Source organism: Enoplosus armatus, chromosome 13 (genome assembly GCF_043641665.1).
Source record: "Enoplosus armatus isolate fEnoArm2 chromosome 13, fEnoArm2.hap1, whole genome shotgun sequence".
Classification (NCBI taxonomy): domain Eukaryota; kingdom Metazoa; phylum Chordata; class Actinopteri; order Centrarchiformes; family Enoplosidae; genus Enoplosus; species Enoplosus armatus.
Window position 1 is genome coordinate 15,137,465 of NC_092192.1, and position 21,717 is coordinate 15,159,181.

Genomic DNA, 21,717 nt, shown 5'->3' on the forward strand with positions numbered 1-21,717 from the left:
AACTGAGCCTGTAAAATACAAGTAAATCTAAACGTCTAATGACTTATTGCTTCAATTAATTTTTTGCAAAAAATAATTATCATGTTATATTAGCATGTTAGCCAGTTGACTGATAAGCTAACTAGGCTAGTTTTAAGTTTTAGTTGGAGGGGACCTCTCTCAAAACTGGAGTTGTAAGAACGTAACTACACAATGAGATTAAGGAGAAGTTGTTATGGGGCGGAATTTTTCTTTAGCTCTGTTACGGTTATTAAAGGCCTAACCAACTTTCTGCTTACATCTGCCATGTCATTACATTTTTTTTAAAAGACTGCTTTCAAACACTGCACTGCACGAAAAGGAGAAAAAGATTGTGCTATTGATAAAAGACTTGAGTGTGTGTTTGTGTAGTTGCATGTGTATCAGTATCACCCTAGTGAATCCTACAGAGGTGCACAGAAACTCTCACAAGGAACACAACAACTGTGTCACTCTTTTTTTCTTTTTTTTTGGCTTCAGGAAAGAGGATGAGGTGTGGTAGAAAGGTAGGTACTCAGCATGTTGTCTGACAGGGGTGACCTTTGACCTTAAGGCCTCACATCTGCCCGAAGAGGATGGAGCAGAGCAGGAAGATGGCATAGAGAAACATCAGACCCAGACCCAGCCGGCGATCCAGCTTCCAGTGGTTCAGATGAACGCTCATCACCTGAAAGCACAGAGATGGTGGTAAGGAAGAGCCAAAAAGATTCACCGGGAATAAAATTCTTTACAAAAATTCAATATCTATATATTTTTAAGTGAACAATTCTATTCTATTATTTGGCCTCTTGGGGGCAGTGCAACAAGCTGAAAACACAACATGACCACCTGACGGACGTAAGTCCAGTATTCACTCTCTTTTTTGCTATGATTCATTCTCCACCAAACCAAATTCTGTGGGAAATTTCTGGTTCATTAGCGGCTAGTTGCTAATTTTGTCATTCTGGTGTTTGGTGCTGAGCAGGTAACATACAGTGAGTTTTTTTTAGCTGTCAGGGGATTTTAATCCAGGTTTTCTGCAACAGAACTCAGATGTTCTGGTTTCACTTCGGCAGATATATCAGTCGAGCTCGACATGTACAGTAGTACAAAGAAACCTGCAGGGTGAAAATATAAGACCTCTAATGCAGGTTAATCCTCTCTGCAAGACAATGTTCAATTATTTCATCAAACATGTTCTGCACAGTGACAGCCAGATGTCTTGAACTGCATTAAAATCCATCTATACTGACAACAGATATTAAAACAACTACGCAACATCTGATATGTCTTGTTTCCTCACCGTCAGAAACACAGATGCCAGCAGCAGGATGACAGAATATACCAGTCCTTTATTATTAATGGAGACCTGTAGCAGAAACAAGCAGGGGGCACAATTTTATGACCATCTAACACAAGTGAAAACCCAAAATCTCAGTTTGATAGCTCTCGCATAACTGCAGACATCAGTGAACCAGGAAAATCACAGACAGAAGGATAAAGAGATTTATTTACGGTATTTAAGGGAGATAAAGTGTATGCATACTGTTGATCCGTGATCCACCACAAGGGTACGCAAAGCCCAGGGGAAACCCAAACCCAGCAGGATGTCAAAGATATTGCTTCCTATGGAGTTAGACACTGCCATGTCCCCCATGCCTGAAAGAGACGGGAAAAGTGACAGAGAAATGCTGAATCGAAGCACTTGCTCCACAAAGAGAGAACAGGCAAAAGACTTGGGAGTCGAAAATTCACACTTTTTTTACCTTGTCGAGCTACAATCAGACTTGCCATGCAGTCTGGCACGCTGGTCCCTGCTGCCAGGAAGGTTATGCCCATGATGTAGTCTGGGATGTCTAGTGTGAAGCTGATGATGGTGACCTGATAGAAACATGACGACACATCAGGGTCAAGTACTCAGCTGTAAAGAGCTGCATGAGTGATGTTGTATGGCTCGTACTGTATAGTAAGGATGGCAATCACACTCTGCCCTGTACCACCTTTCAACTAGCTTGTGTTTTGTAATTAACACAGATGTTTACATACTGTAGATTTTAACTGTGTTGTTGTAGTAGACCAACAGCCACCAGAAGTATCAGTGATCAGTTTTTCGTCATTTATGCTTGCAGGTTTTCTGTCTGTCTGCCTCCTTACCATCCACACCATGAGGTAGGAGAAGACGGCGATCCACAGGGTGGAGGCCACAAAGGTGACCATGAACCAGCGGTGCCAGCGTGGCAGAATACAGTTAGGCACAGTGCAGTAGAGCAGTAAGCCCAGAGGCCACGTGATCACCCACTTCACCCGCGCACAGCAGCTACCTGTGAAGAGCAGGGAGTCGCTGAGGAGGGCACATGGTGGTTTTTAAATCACGTCATCTAAGGACTTTCGTCAACAAAGGATTAGCTACAACACCAAAATATTTAAAAGTACATTTTCAAGGGCCTTTTATCCAACATTTAGTGGATAGAGGAAGTAATGTGAGAATTTAAAATGAGGTTTTATTCAAAAACAGAGTAACATTAACAAGAAAATCAACAGTCAGTCCATCAAAAAAACAAGTACTTGCAGGCTATATCTGCTGTTAGCAGTTGCTGGTTCTTCCTCACCTGGTATGCGCAGGGGACTGAAAATCCCATCTTCATCATCCTCCTCCTCCTCCGGCTGGCACACCTCGACCCCCGGCTTGTCCCCTGACTCTGTGTCTCCTATCCCGTGTCCCCTGCCTCCGTTCTCCAGACTGCAGGAGCCCGTCCTCTTCAGACTGTTGCTGTTTGATCCCCCTCGCGAGCCGGGGCTGGCCTCACCGTCTCGCTGGTTGTTCGAGCTCTGGATCAGCCTCTGTCTCTGTGAGAGGAGGGCGGGAAGTTCTTGTTGCAGAGCTCCAAGATGATTGCATTATAATGTGTGACATGTGCGTCAAATACCTCACTGATCAGCACGCGTCCCGCCATGGAGAGCCTGGTGCGGGGGGAGAAGTGGGGGGTGATCATGATACGCAGGCCTGCCTCAGAGAAGGACAGTTTGTGGGGGTTGAGGATGAGAAGCTCATCCACCATGATGACTGGAGGAGGCTCCTGTCCATGAGCCTGGCCTGTGAAAAGGTTGTTGTCGATTAAACAATCAACATTCCTTGTATCTATGACACAGTTTATCAGAACGTCTTCTGACCTTTGTTGAGAAGCACCATGGAGGTGTTGCAAGCTGAGGCATCCTCTCCCGTCTTGTCGTCTCTGTGATCCTCTGACCCGGGGCAGCACGGCCTGGTGCTCCTGAGTTGACGCGTCACAAAGGCCAGAATCTGGGAGTTGAACCTGCAACCAAACAGGTACATGATTTGTCCTCGGTGAGAATTCGGACAGGTGTGAAGGCGTTATGACTGAGGAGGAGGTTTGGTAAACTTACTTCATGATAATAATGTAGACTCCATACATGGTCATGAGCAGCAAGGACTCCCACCTGCACATAAGTAGTACATTATGTGTTAGTCTGGTCTGACATACCACAAAGTTACAAAGTCGCTCTTTGCACTGTAAGTTTAACCTCCCTTCAAAAAAATCACATCATAAGTAATACAGTAAGTTAACCTTTAGTCTTGGTTTAATCAGACTGCAATGGCAGTGGTGTCTGTAACGGATGTTACATGTGAACGCCATGTGAATGTGTAAATAATGGCAGCTTTATATAATAATATGGTAAATATATAATTCTGGTCTGATAATGATCTGAATTATAGAGCATAACATGTCATATATTTATTACACAAGAAACCTAGATACACAAATTCATACAGCATCGGACCACTATAAACTAGATTTTTAAAAACTGATGTAAGAAGGATGTCTTTATTATTATGTATATACCCATGTATGTACATTATTATCTGCATTGATGTAATCTTCATCCTCTACTGCACCTCTTCATCTGATATCAATCTATCGAATCAATCTCCTTAATTCACTTTATTTTCTTTCACTTCTTTCTCATAATTATTAAGATTCTTTTTGATGAAAATGTAAAAAAAAAAAAGTCAATGTTATTTTGAGATTATAATATTTTAAAAGGCTTTGGAAACCTATTTCCTCTATCAGTGTTTTAATATGAACAATAAGGTCACATACAGTGAACACACTATTTTGGTTATTGCACACAAGAGATGTCTGTATTTGTGTTTTTATCTGTGTTTGGTTTGAAGTGGACGGGGCTCAGTAGGGAAAAGGTGACGTATTTCTGTGCACCAATCAGAATTTAGCAACATTTGAGTCAAAGTGTGAAGACTGTTGTTGGGTTGTTTGCTCGTGTTCCCAGAACTGTAATCAAATCTGATCAAACCACACAGACCTGATGAAGCAGGTTAGTTGAGTTTCTGAATGTTATACCTTTTTTGTTTTTTTCCTGAACTTTAACTCCTTTAGTCATGAACATTAAATGTTATAGAGAAATACTTAAGATTTGAAACCAAGTTTTCAGAGGCTTTAAGCTGCAGTCCCTGTTCATGAACTTCCTCTAGGAGAGCTTCTCCTCATGAAACCCAAACACAGCCCTAAGGACATTAGATGGACGCTAGACAACCACACACACATGTGCAGACTCATATCGCACATATTCTGAGCATGCAGTGATTTAGTAAAGTCAGCTGAGACACAAATCTGACAGAGTGGTGAGGTGGAACACACCAGGACAGCCTCAGCTTGGCACACTACGACTCAATAAACAGTCTGCCATATATCACTGATGGATCCACTGCTACGACCGACATTAAGGTCGCTAATAAATCTACTCTTTCATTAAAACCACAGACACGAACAGCAATGCAAAGCCATTTTGTTTTACAAAAGGCCTCAGGTTGACAGAAGAGAGAACATTCAGGACAAGCTAAGAAGGCGTCCAGAGCACTAAATGAGCGAAGCGACACAAAAGAAATCAATCTAACAACTATTCCCAAATCAATCCAACAGCCAAATCGCTGATCACGTGTGAAGCGGCTGCCACTGATGACACACACCTCCTCCACACAAATTCAAACAAATGAAAAAGTAATTTTACAACAGATTTTAAATTGAACACGTTCTTCGCTACCTCCGCTGACTCCAAAATGAGCCACGGCGAACTGGAAATACTCATGCAGATGTTTTGTTATTTGTCGAGTACACATCAGCAACCAAATCGATTTAACATGTTCCACAATCGCTGATTGTTGAACTTGTTGACACCTTCATCTTCATGATTGTAATAACAGTCATTTGAGAGGAAGAGGTTGTTCACAGCAATCAAGTGCACTGCCTGCTCTGTCAATAGTGAATGTTTATGAGGGGTGGAAATAACAAAAAATAAATTGATAAAAATGGAGGTGATGAGTGTAATAATAAATGACAAAACATGGCCGGTTCTCATCATATCAGGACTGTTTTAATCAAATCAGCTTAAATTAATCAAATCATTTGATAAATTTCCATTTTTCATTTCACATGCATTTTCATCACCTCCATTTAAATCACTTCATTTTTGTTACTTCCCCTCATAAATGTTATTCAGAGATTCACACATATATATATATATATATATATATATATACAGTGGCTTGCAAAAGTATTCAGCCCCCTTGAACTTTTCCACATTTTGTCACGTTACGACCACAAACAGAAATATATTTTATTGGAATTTTATGTGAAAGACCAACACAAAGTGGCACACAATTGTGAAGTAGAAAGAAAATTATACATGATTAAAAAAAAAATTTACAAATAAAAAACTGAAAAGTACAGTGTGCAAAAATATTCAGCCCCCCTGAGTCAATACTTTGTGGAACCGCCTTTTGCTGCAATTACAGCTGCAAGTCTTTTGGGGTATGTCTCTACCAGCTTTGCACATCGAGAGACTGAAGTTTTTGCCCATTCTTCCTTGCAAAACAGCTCAAGCTCAGTCAGATTAGATGGAGAGCGTTTGTGAACGGCAGTTTTCAGATCTTGCCACAGATTCTCGATTGGATTTAGGTCTGGACTTTGACTGGGCCATTCTAACACATGAATATGTTTTGTTTTAAACCATTCCATTGTAGCCCTGGCTTTATGTTTACGGTCGTTGTCCTGCTGGAAGGTGAACCTCCGCCCCAGTCTCAAGTCTTTTGCAGACTCCAACAGGTTTTCTTCCAAGATTGCCCTGTATTTGGCTCCATCCATCTTCCCATCAACTCTGACCATCTTCCCTGTCCCTGCTGAAGAGAAGCACCCCCAGAGCATGATGCTGCCACCACCATGTTTGACAGTGGGGATGGTGTGTTTAGAGTGATGTGCAGTGTTAGTTTTCCGCCACACATAGCGTTTTGCATTTAGGCCAAAAAGTTCAATTTTGGTCTCATCTGACCAGAGCACCTTCTTCCACATGTTTGCTGTGTCTCCCATATGGCTTCTGGCAAACTGCAAACGGGACTTCTTATGGTTTTCTTTTAACAATGGCTTTCTTCTTGCCACTCTTCCATAAAGGCCAGATTTGTGCAGCGCACGACTAATAGTTGTCCTGTGGACAGATTCCCCCACCTGAGCTGTGGATCTCTGCAGTTCGTCGAGAGTCACCATGGGCCTCTTGGCTGCATCTCTGATCAGTGCTCTCCTTGTTCGGCCTGTAAGTTTAGGTGGACGGCCGTGTCTTGGTAGGTTTGCAGTTGTGCCATACAATTTCCATTTCCGGATGATGGATTGAACAGCGCTCCGTGAGATGTTCAAAGCTTGGGAAATCTTTTTATAGCCTAACCCTGCTTTAAACTTCTCCACAACTTTATCCCTGACCTGTCTGGTGTGTTCCTTGGACATCATGATGCTGTTTGCTCCCCAATATTCTCTTAACAAACCTCTGAGGCCGTCACAGAACAGCTGTATTTGTACTCAGATTAGATTACACACAGGTGGACTCTATTTAGTCATTAGGTCAACATTCGATCATTCAGCAATCATCAGGCAACTTCTGAAGGCAATTGGTTACACTCAGAGAAAAGGGGGCTGAATACTTTTGCACACTGTACTTTTCAGTTTTTTATTTGTAAATTTATTTTTAAATCATATATAATTTTCTTTCTACTTCACAATTGTGTGCCACTTTGTGTTGGTCTTTCACATAAAATTCCAATAAAATATATTTAGATTTGTGGTCGTAACGTGACAAAATGTGGAAAAGTTCAAGGGGGCTGAATACTTTTGCAAGCCACTGTATATATATATTACATTACATTTTTATCGGAATAGTAAAACTATGAATTTGTTAAGAGAGCTTGAAAAAAAGTTTTTTGTGACATTTTCCATCATTCTTATCAGTGTGCCAATAATATGAATGGGAGTGAATGTTAACAGAAATGTCAGCTCCTCTTCCGTCGACTGTGATCATGTAAATCCAAGTTTGAAGACCTTTCAAACAAGCTGAGCCCCAAAGCCAGGGATTCGGGCAATTCCTCAAACAATCTTTTTTTAAAAGCAGTAGCTAAAAAGTACAAGCAGAATTCAAAGTATGGGGACTCACCAGACAACGGTGGCATCATAGATAACCTAGAGGGAGGAAAATATAGATTCTTCAGAACACAACGTGGAGGTATAAAAGCTTCACACATGTTAATTGATTATTTTGACGAAAAGCAGAACTCACCATGATGAGAGTCAGTACAGAGAGGATGTAGTAGGTGGAATCTCTGAAAAGGGACCACCATGTCAGAACCACTGTCTGTGGAGAAAAGTAATGTGTGTTAGTGTTCGGTCACTCAGGAACAACTGCATGCAAGATGTTGGTAAAAGCTTTTCCTACCTGGCCTGCGAAGATCCCGCTCAGGCCGATGATGACCAGGATGTTGAAGACAGCCGAGCCAACAATCGTGCCGACTCCGACGTCTCCTTTAGTGATGAAGACACCTGTGAGGAGGGACAGATGGGAGAAGGGGAAGTCAGTTAGAATCTGGCTTTGTTTAGTTGCAGATTAGATAAAAATTTGTCATCTCCTATCGACTTCTGCTGCTCTTATTTTCTCTTTTTCTATTTAAACCCACACAAACATCCAGCTCTGTATTTGGATTTCCCTTGTCACTTATCTCCACAAAAATACCTAAAAATAAGAAAAATCCCTTTTGAGATTTTAAATTAGACTCTACTGACATCTCCTGGATGATGGTGGCACGGCAGAGGCTTCAAGCATTTATATGTGAAAATGTTGAGAATAATTAAAAATAATAATAATTTTGGCTTTTTGTTTTATCAAAACCACCACAAATGTTACTTGGTCTTGATTGGCTGAGCTACTAACCAATGAGAGAGGTGAAAAGCTCTGGAGCAGAGCTTCCTGCAGCCATAAACGTCGCCCCGGCCACATCTTCGCTGAGCTGCAGGTTCTGAAAGATTAGAAACAGACCAGAATAAGACAAGAATAATCAAATACTGATCTCAAGAAAATTACATCTGAAGACAGGCTGGTGCCGTTTTCTCACCTCAGATATTTTCTCAAGGGAAGGGACAAAGTAGTCGTCACAGATGATGGCCAGGGCGTAGAACATGTAGATGGCCTGGAGAGTATAGTCGAGCCCAGATAAGAGACAGGAGGGACACACACACATCCTGCCTCTTTACACAATAAATGAGTTATGTAGCTCTTGGTTTATAATATATGTTGGCTTGATGAGTCGAGGACATAAATAAAGAGAAAAACAGGCAGATTTCAGTGTGATACAGTGTGAAACACTCACACAGAGAGCATGTAGACACACAGCCCCCTCCTTCCTCTGCTCCTTGGTGAAGATGTCCTCTGGAAACTCATGGATGGCTGCGGGGGGGGTAGACAAGATGATAAATGTGTTCCCAACTAAAACATACATTTTCATTTTCTGAGTGAATTAACAGCCATGTTCTGCAAGCTTCAAACAAAATGGGAAAAAAATGCTGTTCGACATCAATTTACTGAAAAACAACAACAAAAACAAAGTGATACAGTACAAACAGTCTGTGAGATAATGATTAAATTATAGGCTTATTTGTTCATATTTGACAATAAGGAATACAAAATGTTCCCTTAAATTTAAGGAATAAATGATGTAATTTATTTATTGTCCTCATGCTTATGACATATTTTTTACCAAATAAAAAGTATGATGATGTGCTTTGTTTCCTTCTTATTTCAATTCAATTACAAGCACCATCTTTAAGTACATCCAATCATTTCAAAATGAAGACATAAAGGCCAGAAGTCATTGTCATAATATTGTGTTATCATCCTGCGTGTCTTCATTTTAGACACCGTTTCTTTCAGTCATTGTGCAACCCGAAACATCATCATGGAGACGCAGTGTTTGTCTTGCACTGAGGAGTGAGACAGGAAGTGAAACTTGCAGCTGCTTCCTGTCCTTCCTCCAGTGTAAAAGAAAAAAAAACCTGTTAATGACAGCTTTAGCCTCCCTCTGTTCCCTTGACGTTACAAAAGAGAGCCTCGAGAGTGTGGTACAGCTCCAATTTACAACTCGGAGCCGAGCTGGATGAATTTAAACTACTGGGGAGCATGGAGCTATTAATAGCTCCTCTGCTGTGTGAGACAACAGTGGGTCGACAGGCACACAATGAGCACAGTGCAGCCGTCACAATGTACACTGCACCGCGGCTGCATGGAAACTGAACAACAGACTGCGTGGATTAAGAGAGGGTCCCTTGTGATCGGGGATATGAGATTTGATCTTTGACACTGATGTGTCAGAGAGGGAGAAGGGGAGGCCATATGGTCCCGAGGAGGGGACGGTGATCAGTTCGAAAATGTAAATGTTTGTGCAGTAATGTTTACACATTTGTGACTGTGCCAGAGCGCAGCACAGCCTGCCTGGATGCCATAAACTGCTTCTTTTGCATCATTTTCAGTTAAATTCATCAGTTTCAGAGTCGAAGTGAGTTTCTGAAGGTTGCTCTGTTTTCTGCTCTCTTCGAGGTCTGAGGAGAAAATCCTACTTCTGTGTGCCAACTGTTATTGCGGGGCCACTAAATCATCGAGGCTTAGCATGTAAACTTTCTGTCATCTTATCGCACGAAAGAGGGAGCCTGAACGTGAAGCTGCGCTGTATGTGTCTTCTCAAGTGGCCTGTCAAGCTGATCAGCTGTTGGACATCTGTGCTCTCTCCGTGGCTTCATTTCTTTCACCTTCCTCTCCGCTCGCTGCGTCCTGTCTCACAGCCCTGGAAGCCTTCCAGTCTCCTTTCTGCCCCAAAACCTAAACTCTCAGGTTGTTCTGTTGCTGGAAACGCAGGACTGCAACATGTAGCTCAGATGGATGCTTTGAGGAGTTGCTCTGGTGAAGGCAGTTGCTATGGCGACCCTCTCCCTTGGGGCTCTTTACTTTTTTTTTTTTTTCATGGGTGGCAGTAGGAAGCCAAAGGCAAGGCGACTGCCTGAACAGTGAGAAAGGGGGAGGTGAATATGTGTTTCCCATGGTTAGACTTTATAAAAAATGAAAAAAAAAAAAAAGAAGTGACAGCAGCTCTGGACCGTAATTTCTAAAAATATTTATTTTTCCTTACAAACCCTCAGGAGAGGTCTGAGAGAGCGAGGGAGGGGGGAGAACGGCACATAGATACACAGAGACAGAAACTGTGTACTGGTTTACTGAAGGCTTCTGGACAGGAATGTGATTTGCCAAGACTCTTATGCTATCGTGGTTTCAACACCAGACCACAAACTGGAACACCCGGGTTAGAGATGATCGCACATCTGCAACTTCCCAAATCGGGGATTTGAGCCAGATGTGCCATCAGCCTGATAAAGTCAGTAGTTTTGTAATCAGAGGTCGAGCAGTGAGCCTAAGGAAAGATTTGGGCTGCAGCGTTACTCTGACAAAACAAGTGCCCCTGTAGTCAGACCTCTAACATCACTCCTCTCTGCGCTTCGCGTCTTTTTACGGCCAGAATCAAAAAAATGCTCCCACAACTCATTCGCCTCTGATCCATTTCGGTCCGTCAGTCTTCACAGCAGCTCACTTATCTTTGTTTCAGTACTATTACTCTTAAAAAGATGGATAGGTGATCTGCTCCTAAAAGCATTACATTTTAAATTCAAAGTATTAAACAGACTTTACTTTACCTTTACTTGAATAAAATAAAATGGCTCTCCACTGAAACTGAAACTGAAAACTCAAAAAGGTCCCTTGATGCTGTGGGAGTGAAGTGGCATCCTTTCTAAGAATTTCAACAAAGATACGAATATTGCAATTTCCTTTTGTCCTTTTGTGTGTATTAGGAGAGACAACCAATGATATTACTATAATTGAAAAGGACGTAGTGTTGATTCCAACGTGTCCCCAGCTTGAAAGATTAGATAACAGGAGCCATTTTAACAATTAAACTTGAAAAACTGGCACATATAATGGTGAGATAGAGGTGTTTAACGCAAAGTGGATTAAAGTTGAAGACAATCAAGACGTCACTAGATGTTTGGAAAAGACTATTTTATTTTAGATTTTTATTTTTCGTAGGGTTAAATAAATTAAACATAATCCAGCAGTTGGCTGGGTGTGGAATTGTTATTTGTTTGTTTTTTCCCTCTGTTTCTCATGTGCATCATGAATTAACTAGTCATTCTGTTTCATTATCTAAGATTTGATTCTGGATTTACTTATTGCCTCTCTGTTAACTAGCCGATATGGTAGATTCATGCTGCCTGTGAAGCAACGATTATCACTTGTTTTCTTGGTTGAACTTTGTTGAGAGATGAATGAAGAAAAAGACAAGCAATTAGTTGAAACCGAAAATAACTCAGCGATGGAAAAATTTGAAAAAAAAGTTGTATTTATTAACTCCACAGTGTTATAAAAGCCAGGAGGCACACGTTAGAACGAGACACTGTTTGTCAAGAAGCAAAGTGTAAATTGACCCTAATGCATCTGCTTTTAGCCTTAACACACCGAGTGTCCGCGATATAAACGTTTATTAGCTTTTAGTTGAGTCCACTTCAACATTTATAGCAATTATAAAACTCTGTTGCCTATTTGAAACTGCAACAAGACATTAACCAGTTACCGGTTTATTTTGGTGTAATTCTGATCATACAATAATAATAATAATAATAATAATGACAGATAATTCTTGTCTAAGAAGTCTAAGAAGCAAATACAGAGTTGATATTATTTCTATAAAAAAGGGCACAGTTTTCTGTCTTTTCTTAAACTGAAGTCTGTTTATGTTGCAGTGTTGCAGTACAGGTGACAGACCCTTTCTTATATGTGTATTTTATCTGAGTCCAGATCATTGAAGCCTGTGCAGCAGGTTAGATCTTCAAGTATAAGGTCAGTGCCAAGCAAATTCTTCAGAAGGCATTAGAAGTTAAGTCTAAGTGAAACCGGTGCAGATGTGAGGAGCTCTCTGTGAGTAAGTCTGCTGCGGGGGGGCTTCGCTGTAGCTGAATGAAGGGGTGGTGGGCGGCACAGAGTAATGTTATCGATCTGAAAGTCTGCAGGAGTCCTGGAGTCAAGCTACGGCATTGACTGGCACACCAAGTAAAGCCGTATCACGCACAAACCAAACTGCCACACAGAGACCTTCTGCAACGAGCCTGCATATTTTATGAGGAATCAAAAAATAAATATTTCATCCAGGTGTGTAATGTAAATTCAATTATGCATTTGCTCTTTGATTTGCTTTCCTTTGAGGCAGTTTGAAAGCAACGCTGATGAAACGACAGAAGGGCTTCAAACCGCACCAACCACCTCGCCTATCAATAAAAACACTACACATCATGTTACGCTGTTGTGACAGAAGAGAGCAAAAACAAACAAAAACTGCTGGGGGCGTAGCTTTAACTCTCTTTATTGTACAACACAATCCATCATTTTCTCCATCAGCTTGGTGGGTGAGGAAATAAAACGTGAAGTCAGAGGAAAGAGCAGAACATCCTCCCTTTAATGACAATGAAAGACTTTCATGATAAGCCTCACACTCAGCCTTAACCTCTGCCTTTTATTCCTTAAAAGTTGAGTCATTTTAGTGGACAGAATGTGAAAAGGAAGCAAATAAGAACCACCAGTATTCTGCCTCAAATTTTCCAAAACTTCCCTTGACTACAAATAACAGTCACATTAATGGCTGTTTGCTTTGTGTGGCATCCATTCTGACTGCCCCCATAAAACTCAAAGACCATTTGAAGACAGTTTCTGTTTTCAGATTATCTGCCAGTTTTTCTTTCTCAACGCTTTCCCATAAAATCCCCAAAACATGGCTGTGGAAAAATACTATTCTCAGCTGACTGTCGCTCGCCAAAATAAACAGCATAACAAACCTCGACGACACACGCGCAGTATGAGCCATTTACTTAATTTACATCATTTTGGATTCACCCCCCCACCCCCATCTCCTCACAGTCTATTTTTAGTTCTTTGCACTTTTAATGCTTGAAAGACAGAATTGTCTGGGTTTTAGCATTCAGTTGCCTAGCAACAACATTCTCCAAGGCTTGTCAGCTGAAGGCGGGTCACACCGTCTCCATCTTGTTAAGCAGAGGAGGGATGAAAAGAGAGAAAGAGAGCCTGGGGCTGGACGTTACTGTGCAATCCCTAAGATAATATCCCCTCGAGGTCCGGGCCAGGCTTTTTAATCACACTACAGATTATGCAATCACTGTCAGACGGCCCGCTGAGGAAGAGGGCGGCAACGTGAGCCCCGGGGCCACGCTCACTGGTGTGTCTTATACTACCTGTCCAGCCTTTTGTTCGCCTGCTTGTCTCCAGTGTATTACCACGGTAAATTATCTGCCTGCAGTACACTTGTGTCTTTGTAAGAGATAATGAGGGAGATCTGTTAGCAAACCAGGAACTCAATAAAGGTTAAGTGTGTTATCAGGTAGCGAAAACACAAATGGCTGTATGGAGCAAATGGAGAAGTGGTAGAGAGAGACACAGAGTCTCCATGTATCTTTCAAATGTGGAAAAAACCCCACCTCCAATGTAATATCATAGAGGAGGATGTGTGATAGACAGTGAGGTGTGTAATGAGTGAATTTACAGCAAGCGCCAGATCAATTGTCCCTGATGAGTCCAATGAACCAATGAATTATTTGTAATATCACTGAGCAAATACGATTATCAGGAGCTAGAACTGTTTATGATATATTCATTTACGATTAAAAACAGCTAAGAGATTTGAGGTTTGGTGATAAAATGTCAAACTAAAAATCTCTGATCCTACAGCAGATAATTGACCACACGTGTAGCTTCAAGCCACGGCTACACCTCGCACATTTAGTAAAATCATATTTAAGTCAAACCTCAGCCACTGGCAGATGCATTATGGAAATAACCTGAGATGCCCTGACATGATGATCTTTCCAACTGCTGTTACAAATGAAAATCTATTTGAAAAGTGCTGGGAAGTCTCTAAGACACCTTTGCATGCACGTTTCACTCACTCAGGAGGCTTCAGGTGGTATTTAGGAGTGTGGTCTGAACAGGCCATTTGCATGGTGCATTATTAGCATAACATGATTTGCATACATTTCTGTGACAATAAGCTTGAAATTCTGTACTCTGGCTTCAACAATTACTGTGTAGTTTGCATACAATACAGCATTGTGACTGGGCGCCTAATTTTAGCACAGCGATAGAGTAAATGCAAATGATCTGAAGATACAGAATTTTATTGTCAGTAAGGCAAAAGATTTTTCATTGTGCAGCCGTGTTATTTCATCTACTCCGTGCCACTCTTCCCGCACAACAATAAAGAGATTTCCTCTCCAATCTGAATTTTTAATAATAAAACCGCCAACTGGAATGAATGCGGCTCACGTCAGCCGGCCAGCTGTCGATTATAGCTGATTATGGCTGTCGATTGGCTGCATGTCTCAGTAATAATATCATGAAGAGCAGTCTGAATCCGTCCAAACTATCCAGACAGCAAGCAGACTCGGGAAGCAAAAGCAAATCAAGTTGGCGTCTGCTAAAGACAGACTACCTTAGAAAATCTAATCTGACAGTGACGACACACAACTAACACAACGCTCAGTCCGCATGACCTTTCAGTTCATCTGCAGGGGAGAGGCAGAAAGCTCTGGTGCACTCCGCCTTCCTTGTTTACCTGCATACACGGCACACATGCACGTATAAACACGCGGCAGAGGAGAGGCCTCTCTGTTATTTAGCCTACCCTAATTGATATAAATGGGGTGGACAAAATAATAGAAACACCTGTGAGTACAATATAATTCAACAGCACCGCAAACTACATCCCGCGTTAGTTTTAGCTAGGTATACCTAATAAACTGGCATGAGTCAATATGACTATAATATCTCAGGTTGTATTAGGTTGCATTAATTGTTGCACCAATGTGATGAATTGTCTTCATCTGTCAGGTATTGAATTCACTGATAAGTAAAAAAAAACAGACCTGTCTGGTTGTCTCATTTTTCTAAGCTTTGAGAAAATGTCATAATACATATTGATATAATATTAGATACACTGTGATAGAAGATATTATCCATATCGCCCACCCCTACACTGAACGATAAGGAAGTGCTGCAGTCTGGGAGAGTTTGCTGGCCTGACCTGGAGGAACAGACGGCATCTATCCAGGTAAGGAAGAGTGACTCACCTGCTCGGGGCTGATCCAGGCTCTGGTTGTCTGACTTCTCCTGCATCAGCCTGCGAGTCCATCGCAGCGTACCATCGTTCACGCCTGGCCGAAGCCCAGAAGACTCCGTCTCTGTTACAAAACAACACCAGAGTCATTTCAGTGTAAAACCAGCCAGATACACTTAAAAGGCCTCACACGGTCCAACCACAGAACTAAACCTCTTTCATTCAGGGATGGACTAATGATGGCTTTCATTATTGGTTAATATGCAGATTATCCTTCTGTTCGATTCATTGTTTAGTCAATAAAATGTAGAGCTAAAAGGATTAGTTAGTTGAACAGAAAAATAATCTGTGACTATTTTGATAACCCATTAATCGTTTCAGTCATTATTCAAGCAAAAATGTATCTCGTTCCAGCTTTTGCTACTTTCTTTGTCTATATAAAAGTGAACTGAACATCTTTGGTTTTAGACTGTTTGTCAGACAAAACAAGAGATTTGAAGCTTAGTAAATTGTGATGGGCATTTTTCACTATTTTCTGACATTCTGACTCATGATTAATCAAGAAAATATTCTAAAAAAATATGAAAGAAGCCCATCACAGTTTCCAAGAGCCCAATGTTATGTCTTAAAATTGCTTGTTTTGCCAGATCAACAATGTAAAAACAGCAAATCCTCCAATGAGAGAAGCTGGAACTGGTGATTTTATTGGCATTTTTGTTTGATAAATGACTTAAAATGGTTTGGTTATCAAAAAGTGGATCAACTAATCGTTGCAACCGGGAGCTGTTTGCAATAAACAGAAAACGTTTTTTTCAATGAACCTCTGACTGAACAACAATAACTAAAGAAGCTATTTCTTATTTTGATAGTTTGGGTTTGAAATTAAAAAATGTTCACTTGTCCTCGGAAAATCATCCAAGCATTGTTTTTCTATGTAGTAATTGTCTCCAGAGTTATTCTGAGTCCGACGAGGACTCCACACACTGTAGTTTCATGTTTCTGGCTCTGGGAGACAGCAGCATGTTCAGTGATTCAGTCCATGCTGCCGTCAGCTGTTCAGAGCCATCAGCGCTGAAATCTTTATGGTGTGTATTTCAGCTCTGTATTTCATTCCTCGATAGCTAATCTCTCTGTGGGTTTCAGTTTTTACTGCTTTACTAGGGCGACAGCCGAGGAACTCCCTGCAGATAAATCTGTCTCATCATCTCTCCTAAAGGGAAAAGAAATACAGACATCGTGCACCACCACCCACAGAGATCTTTCCACGAGGGCTGAAGAGATAGTGAGGCGGTTACTACGCTCTGTACTACACACTGTCTGTCCTTTTATTTACGAGGCAGCTTGGTGTTTGTGTGCGATGCTTTTCGTGATTGCCGGGCGCTGTAGTGTCCCTTTGTACATCACAGCTCAATGAGCCAATTTCACGAGGGCAGCGGTCGTGGCTGAGAGGGGACGTGAGGGCTTTCATGTTGAGGCATCAAGAGGAGCTCGACTTGTATGAAATTCAAATGGGTTTCTGCCACAGATGGCTCGGCACCATTTTCACACTTATAACTGGGAGAAGCCTCCGACACCTAAAACCACATCTTGTCTCATTAGAAAAATGAGGGAAATGAATCGTGATGCGTATTCTCTTTTCCAGATTCAGATTTTATTAACTTTATTCGCTGCACTTTTTCAATGCATTCACAAATTCAAACTTCATGTGTTCCTCGTCTCCCAGGCGGTTGTCATTACAATAGACTTGGATTGTTCTCCAGGCCTTTATGTCTTCCAGTAAGTTTGAGGGTTCTGGTGTTGCTAACGCTGAACAGTGTTTCCCCTCAGGAAATAGTTTAGCTGAGGTGGTAAGCCACCCAGATCTTGGCGTCTCTCGTCTTGTGATTAATTTAGTTAGTAGACAGCCATGCTTATGAAATACATGGCATTAGCTGTGTCAAATAGCCAGTTTTTCTTAATGTTTAATTCTATGAACGTTTATTCATTTTTAACATCACAACCTCACACACTTTCCACGCACTTCACTCTGCCTTCACTCTGACCTTTGACCTAGACGTTGCTTATAACTTCGGTGATCCATTGTGTTTAAGCTAACTTTACTGTTACAGTGATTGTCCCTCCAGATAAGACCGTCTGCTAAAGGCCTACAATGTAAATCTAAAGCAAAGAGGTTTCAAGGGATCAGTGATGAAAGCTGGTGAAACATGAAATGTGGTGTTTGTATGGAAATATCTTAATCCTGCTGCCACATTCTTCAACATAAACACACGCGGTTGAATGCAGAAAGGTAAGTGTAAATGCCATAAAGTTAAGTGTAAACATAATTCATAATTCATCTCTCCACATATCAGTGTCATAATGCAGACTGTGGGGAACCTCCAAGCTGAAGCTCTGCATCACAGATTGCCAAATGTTTCTGTTGTGACATTTATTCATGATTGTTTTAGTCAGAAGGCAGAAGTCAAAATCCCATGAATTCATCTTGTTGCAACACATGCTGGTGCATGATTTTTTTTCTCCAAAGCCTGGGAGAAGAAACTGTTATCTGGAACATGAAAGACCAAAGCCATACACTATCATCTGTTCCCTTCAGCGGAGGCAAACCACTCTCTCCTCCTTCTTTAACAGAAACAAGACATTTGATCCCGTCAATCACATTTCAACTGGACAGACCGGCTTCCTCAAGTCTTACCCCAAACAGGTTCACTGCCTCCACAGGGCCAGACTGTAGTCTGTGGTAGTAAATGTCTCTGACTGTGAAATTCTCAATAGTGGCAATGCAGGTCAGCGTGGCTACGTCTGAAACCTGAGTCTTTAGATAATACTTTATAAGAATAATATTTGTATTTCAGTTTCAACACTCTGAGCTCCATTTCCACGCAGATAACAGCTCAGTCATCCAGATCGCCACCCTGACATTCAGGCTGAACATTAAGCAAGTGTCATGTTGTTGTAAACAGAGAGCTGATGAACATTTGATTTGACCTTAAATGGGATCTAAATCACAGTTATATAAACATCTGAGCGTAGACAATACCAAGTTCAAGTAAAAAAACATCAGTGTGGAGCAAAACTGCAGATCCAAAGCTGAAACCAGGATTTTGTCACGAATGCAATTAGAGTGATATTGACAGCAGTTCAAGTGATCAAACATGGCTACGCAACTGGTCATCCCTCACTCCTGCTGCCATTTCTTAGTTTGTGCGGTTCTCAATTCAATTTTGACAATTTCCCTTTTTGGGAATGGCTACTATGGCAATATTGCAGAATTGTCTGTGTGTCAACAGAGATCCGATGCTAATTTATTTCCTCTCTAAGCACTTAGCGTACAACTTTCCTGTGACTTCAACATTTTTCCACTTATTCGGATGGCATGTGAAATGTATGTTTGTAGAAAGATTTGCCAAATTGGTGCAATCCAGTACGTGTGCTTTCAGCCCATCTGTCATTTCTCCCTGGGTGGATCCCCACTGGAGGGCACCAAAGTCAGAAATGTTGAAATTCTACAAGTAGTGACTTTAAAGCGGCTAGAATCAATATTTTTATATCAACAATGGATCACATGACTACTTGTATGTGAAAGGGGTCGCTCATAGTGACAAACCTACAGAGAATTATTACCTGACTCTGCAGTGTTAGTATAAACTGTTAAAAAGCTAGTACTTTCGGCCATAATGGAAACCATTTCGTGTGAGTTACAAAACTGTCCAACCTTTTATCAATGCTAAACTTCAGTCTATCCAGTGTGCCAGACAGAGTCATGACACAGGATCTTTACACGTCAGCTGTTAGACTCGCTGCTGCTGCTTTTTGTAAATGTTTCAAAAGGAATCCACCATTTGTGTGTACAGAAGAGGGACAGCTTTGTTGCAGATAAAATGCAGGCTGGGGAGGCTTGAAACATTCAGTTGATCATTGAAACTCCACGTTTGTGGTGGGTCAGCTTCAATTAAGAAATGTGTTGAATTTATCAGGTGTGTTATCAGTTATCCGCTTTGCTTTGTTGTTGTCTGGATGGAGTTTCTCATTCTTCTTCATTGCTTCCAACAATGTTTGCTGCCTCTGCAAATGTTTCTTCTTGGAGACTGCTGTCTTTACAACTCTGCCATAACATTTGGTTTTTCATCACATTGGTGGTGTTGTTGTGATTGTAACTTATTTTTCCGATATATCCAATCCAATGTTTTTTGCCAGAATCAGACCGATATTGATTCCGAGTGTTGGATCAGCACATCCATAAATGGTTGTAAAAGCGGTGGTATTCAGGATGCTGCAGTATGTGTAATATTTTCCACGTACCGTGAGAGTAACCTGCCTGTCGCCTTTACAAACAGCAGACCACATGCTTTGCCCCGTGCTTTTTGTATGGTTTAAATTGAGCAGCCTTGGTCTCGGTTCAAAAAACCTCTTCTGGTTGATGGCACACTCATAATTTAAAGGTGAAGTATAAATATTAATGACACGACTCATTCACTAGGACACTCTTCCACCAAGGACAGCACCCAATACTAGGATGAAACCTAAAACACTCCTGATAGAACAAAACCAATGTTCACTCATACATATCATTATCGTGCACACGAGATTACAGAGAACCACGTTGTTGGTGCTGAAGCTGCTGATGAGTGTGTGTGACCACATCAGTAAAGGTGATGAGAGGATAATGAGCTGGGGTGGCGGGGGTGGGGGGGGGGGTGTTGTGAAGGAGAGGTGCCTCTATGTCAACATGTATTGTATTGAAATCCAATGATTTCTGTGACGTTCACGACACTACATGTCCTTTCTGCATTGTGCTCACTGTGTCAAGAATATTTTACTGTGAGGACTGATGAGGAACATCAGGAATATGTCAATCAGATGTGTTGCGTGTGGACTTGTTGGACGTGTTATATTGTGTTATGAATGGAATGAAATCAGTCACTGTAAACAATCCAAGACAAATGAAATTCATTTATCTACAGTGACGGTCTGAGAAGAGGCAGAAATTAAGAAGGGCCGGCGGTCTATTTCGGGATCAGGCAAAAAACATCCACAAAAAGGAATCCTTAATGTCCAGTCGTGTAAAGTATTTCTTCCAAGATTAAATATCCAGTGAATGCCAGGTGGATCTGCAATAACCTATAACTGAATTTATCCCCGATGATTGGATTTACACACCCCACAATTTGTGTCTGCTTTATGTAATCAACACACTGTCACGTTCCTGCAGTGTGAACAGTGTAAATCATGACCAGAGGGACAGAAGCTGGGGGACGGTCACGTGAGAAAATCTCATCTGATTATTTAAAACAGTGCTTCTTTCCACTTCTGCACCTGCATTCTTTCTTATTTATGCAATTAAATGTTATAATAACACCTACTTTAACTCTGCTTGGAGGCATGCTGATGGAGAACGCAGCACCTGCACCTATATTTGGGCACTTATACACCAGACACCGCATAAAGATTCAGATTTATAAAAGAAGACTCTTAGATCCAAGGATAAGAGGGGAAGTATATTGAATCTTTGCTCCAAAGCAAGACAAAGCACTTCATGTTGTGCTCTGAATACATGGATCATACAGCATTTTAGTTGGTTTTATATGGGTCTGTTAAGATTGAATAAGGGTCACATATTTATTTTTTACAATTTCCTTTCCTTTTGGTTGGTTATTTTTGTACGGTTCTTCTTAATTGTCAACATATACTGTTACTGGTTAATAATTCATCACCTTTAATGTTTTTATTCTAATACAGGAAATTTTACTTTAGATTTAGCATCAATCCAAACTGCATTTATCTCTCAGGACAAAGCACACACATCAAATGTGTTCAATTAAATTCAAGTGATTAATATTGTGCATACTGTATATACTCATCAGCAAGTGCAGCCTGCTTTAGTTTGCCTTTTTATTGATGTAATGTTCATTTTCCAGTGTATATCTAAGCATGTCCATAGGATTATAATTGCAGTGCACGCACGCGGGCGCGCGCAGCCTGTGTGTCTATATTAAGGTCTCACCTGGTGCCTGGATGACCTGGGTGAGCCAAATGACGGCGACCAGCCCGACTCCACAGCAGCAGAACCGCTGGAAGGGCCGCCGGTGCCTCGCTGCTGCTCTCATTCCTCAGCCGGCCGCATATCCACGAAAAACATCTGTTGCTCTCTTCCTGCC

At 41.3% G+C, this 21,717-nt stretch overlaps 1 protein-coding gene across 1 annotated transcript; it reads right to left on the reverse strand.

The window, feature by feature from the left end:
- Positions 1-574: 574 nt before the first annotated feature.
- On the reverse strand, positions 575-21,666 carry LOC139295008 (sodium/potassium/calcium exchanger 3-like). The gene is made up of 17 exons (XM_070917057.1): positions 21,564-21,666; positions 15,576-15,686; positions 8,714-8,790; positions 8,459-8,533; positions 8,278-8,362; positions 7,786-7,889; positions 7,630-7,704; positions 7,507-7,532; positions 3,403-3,456; positions 3,169-3,311; positions 2,925-3,091; positions 2,607-2,844; positions 2,152-2,318; positions 1,764-1,878; positions 1,544-1,656; positions 1,301-1,366; positions 575-685 (listed from the first exon to the last, which is right to left on the reverse strand). The coding sequence occupies exons 1-17, from the start codon at positions 21,664-21,666 to the stop codon at positions 575-577; spliced, it is 1,830 nt and encodes a 609-aa protein (XP_070773158.1).
- Positions 21,667-21,717: the final 51 nt, after the last annotated feature.

What these genes read in the sequence shown, in the direction of transcription:
- LOC139295008 (XM_070917057.1), bottom strand. Translation starts at nt 21,666, where the DNA reads ATGAGAGCAGCAGCGAGGCACCGGCGGCCCTTCCAGCGGTTCTGCTGC. An exon ending in CCAGGTCATCCAGGCACCAG is followed by an intron (nt 15,687 to 21,563) that starts GTGAGACCTTAA and finishes GTTTTGTAACAG; the next exon opens with AGACGGAGTCTTCTGGGCTT. An exon ending in CCCTTGAGAAAATATCTGAG is followed by an intron (nt 8,363 to 8,458) that starts GTGAGAAAACGG and finishes CTAATCTTTCAG; the next exon opens with AACCTGCAGCTCAGCGAAGA.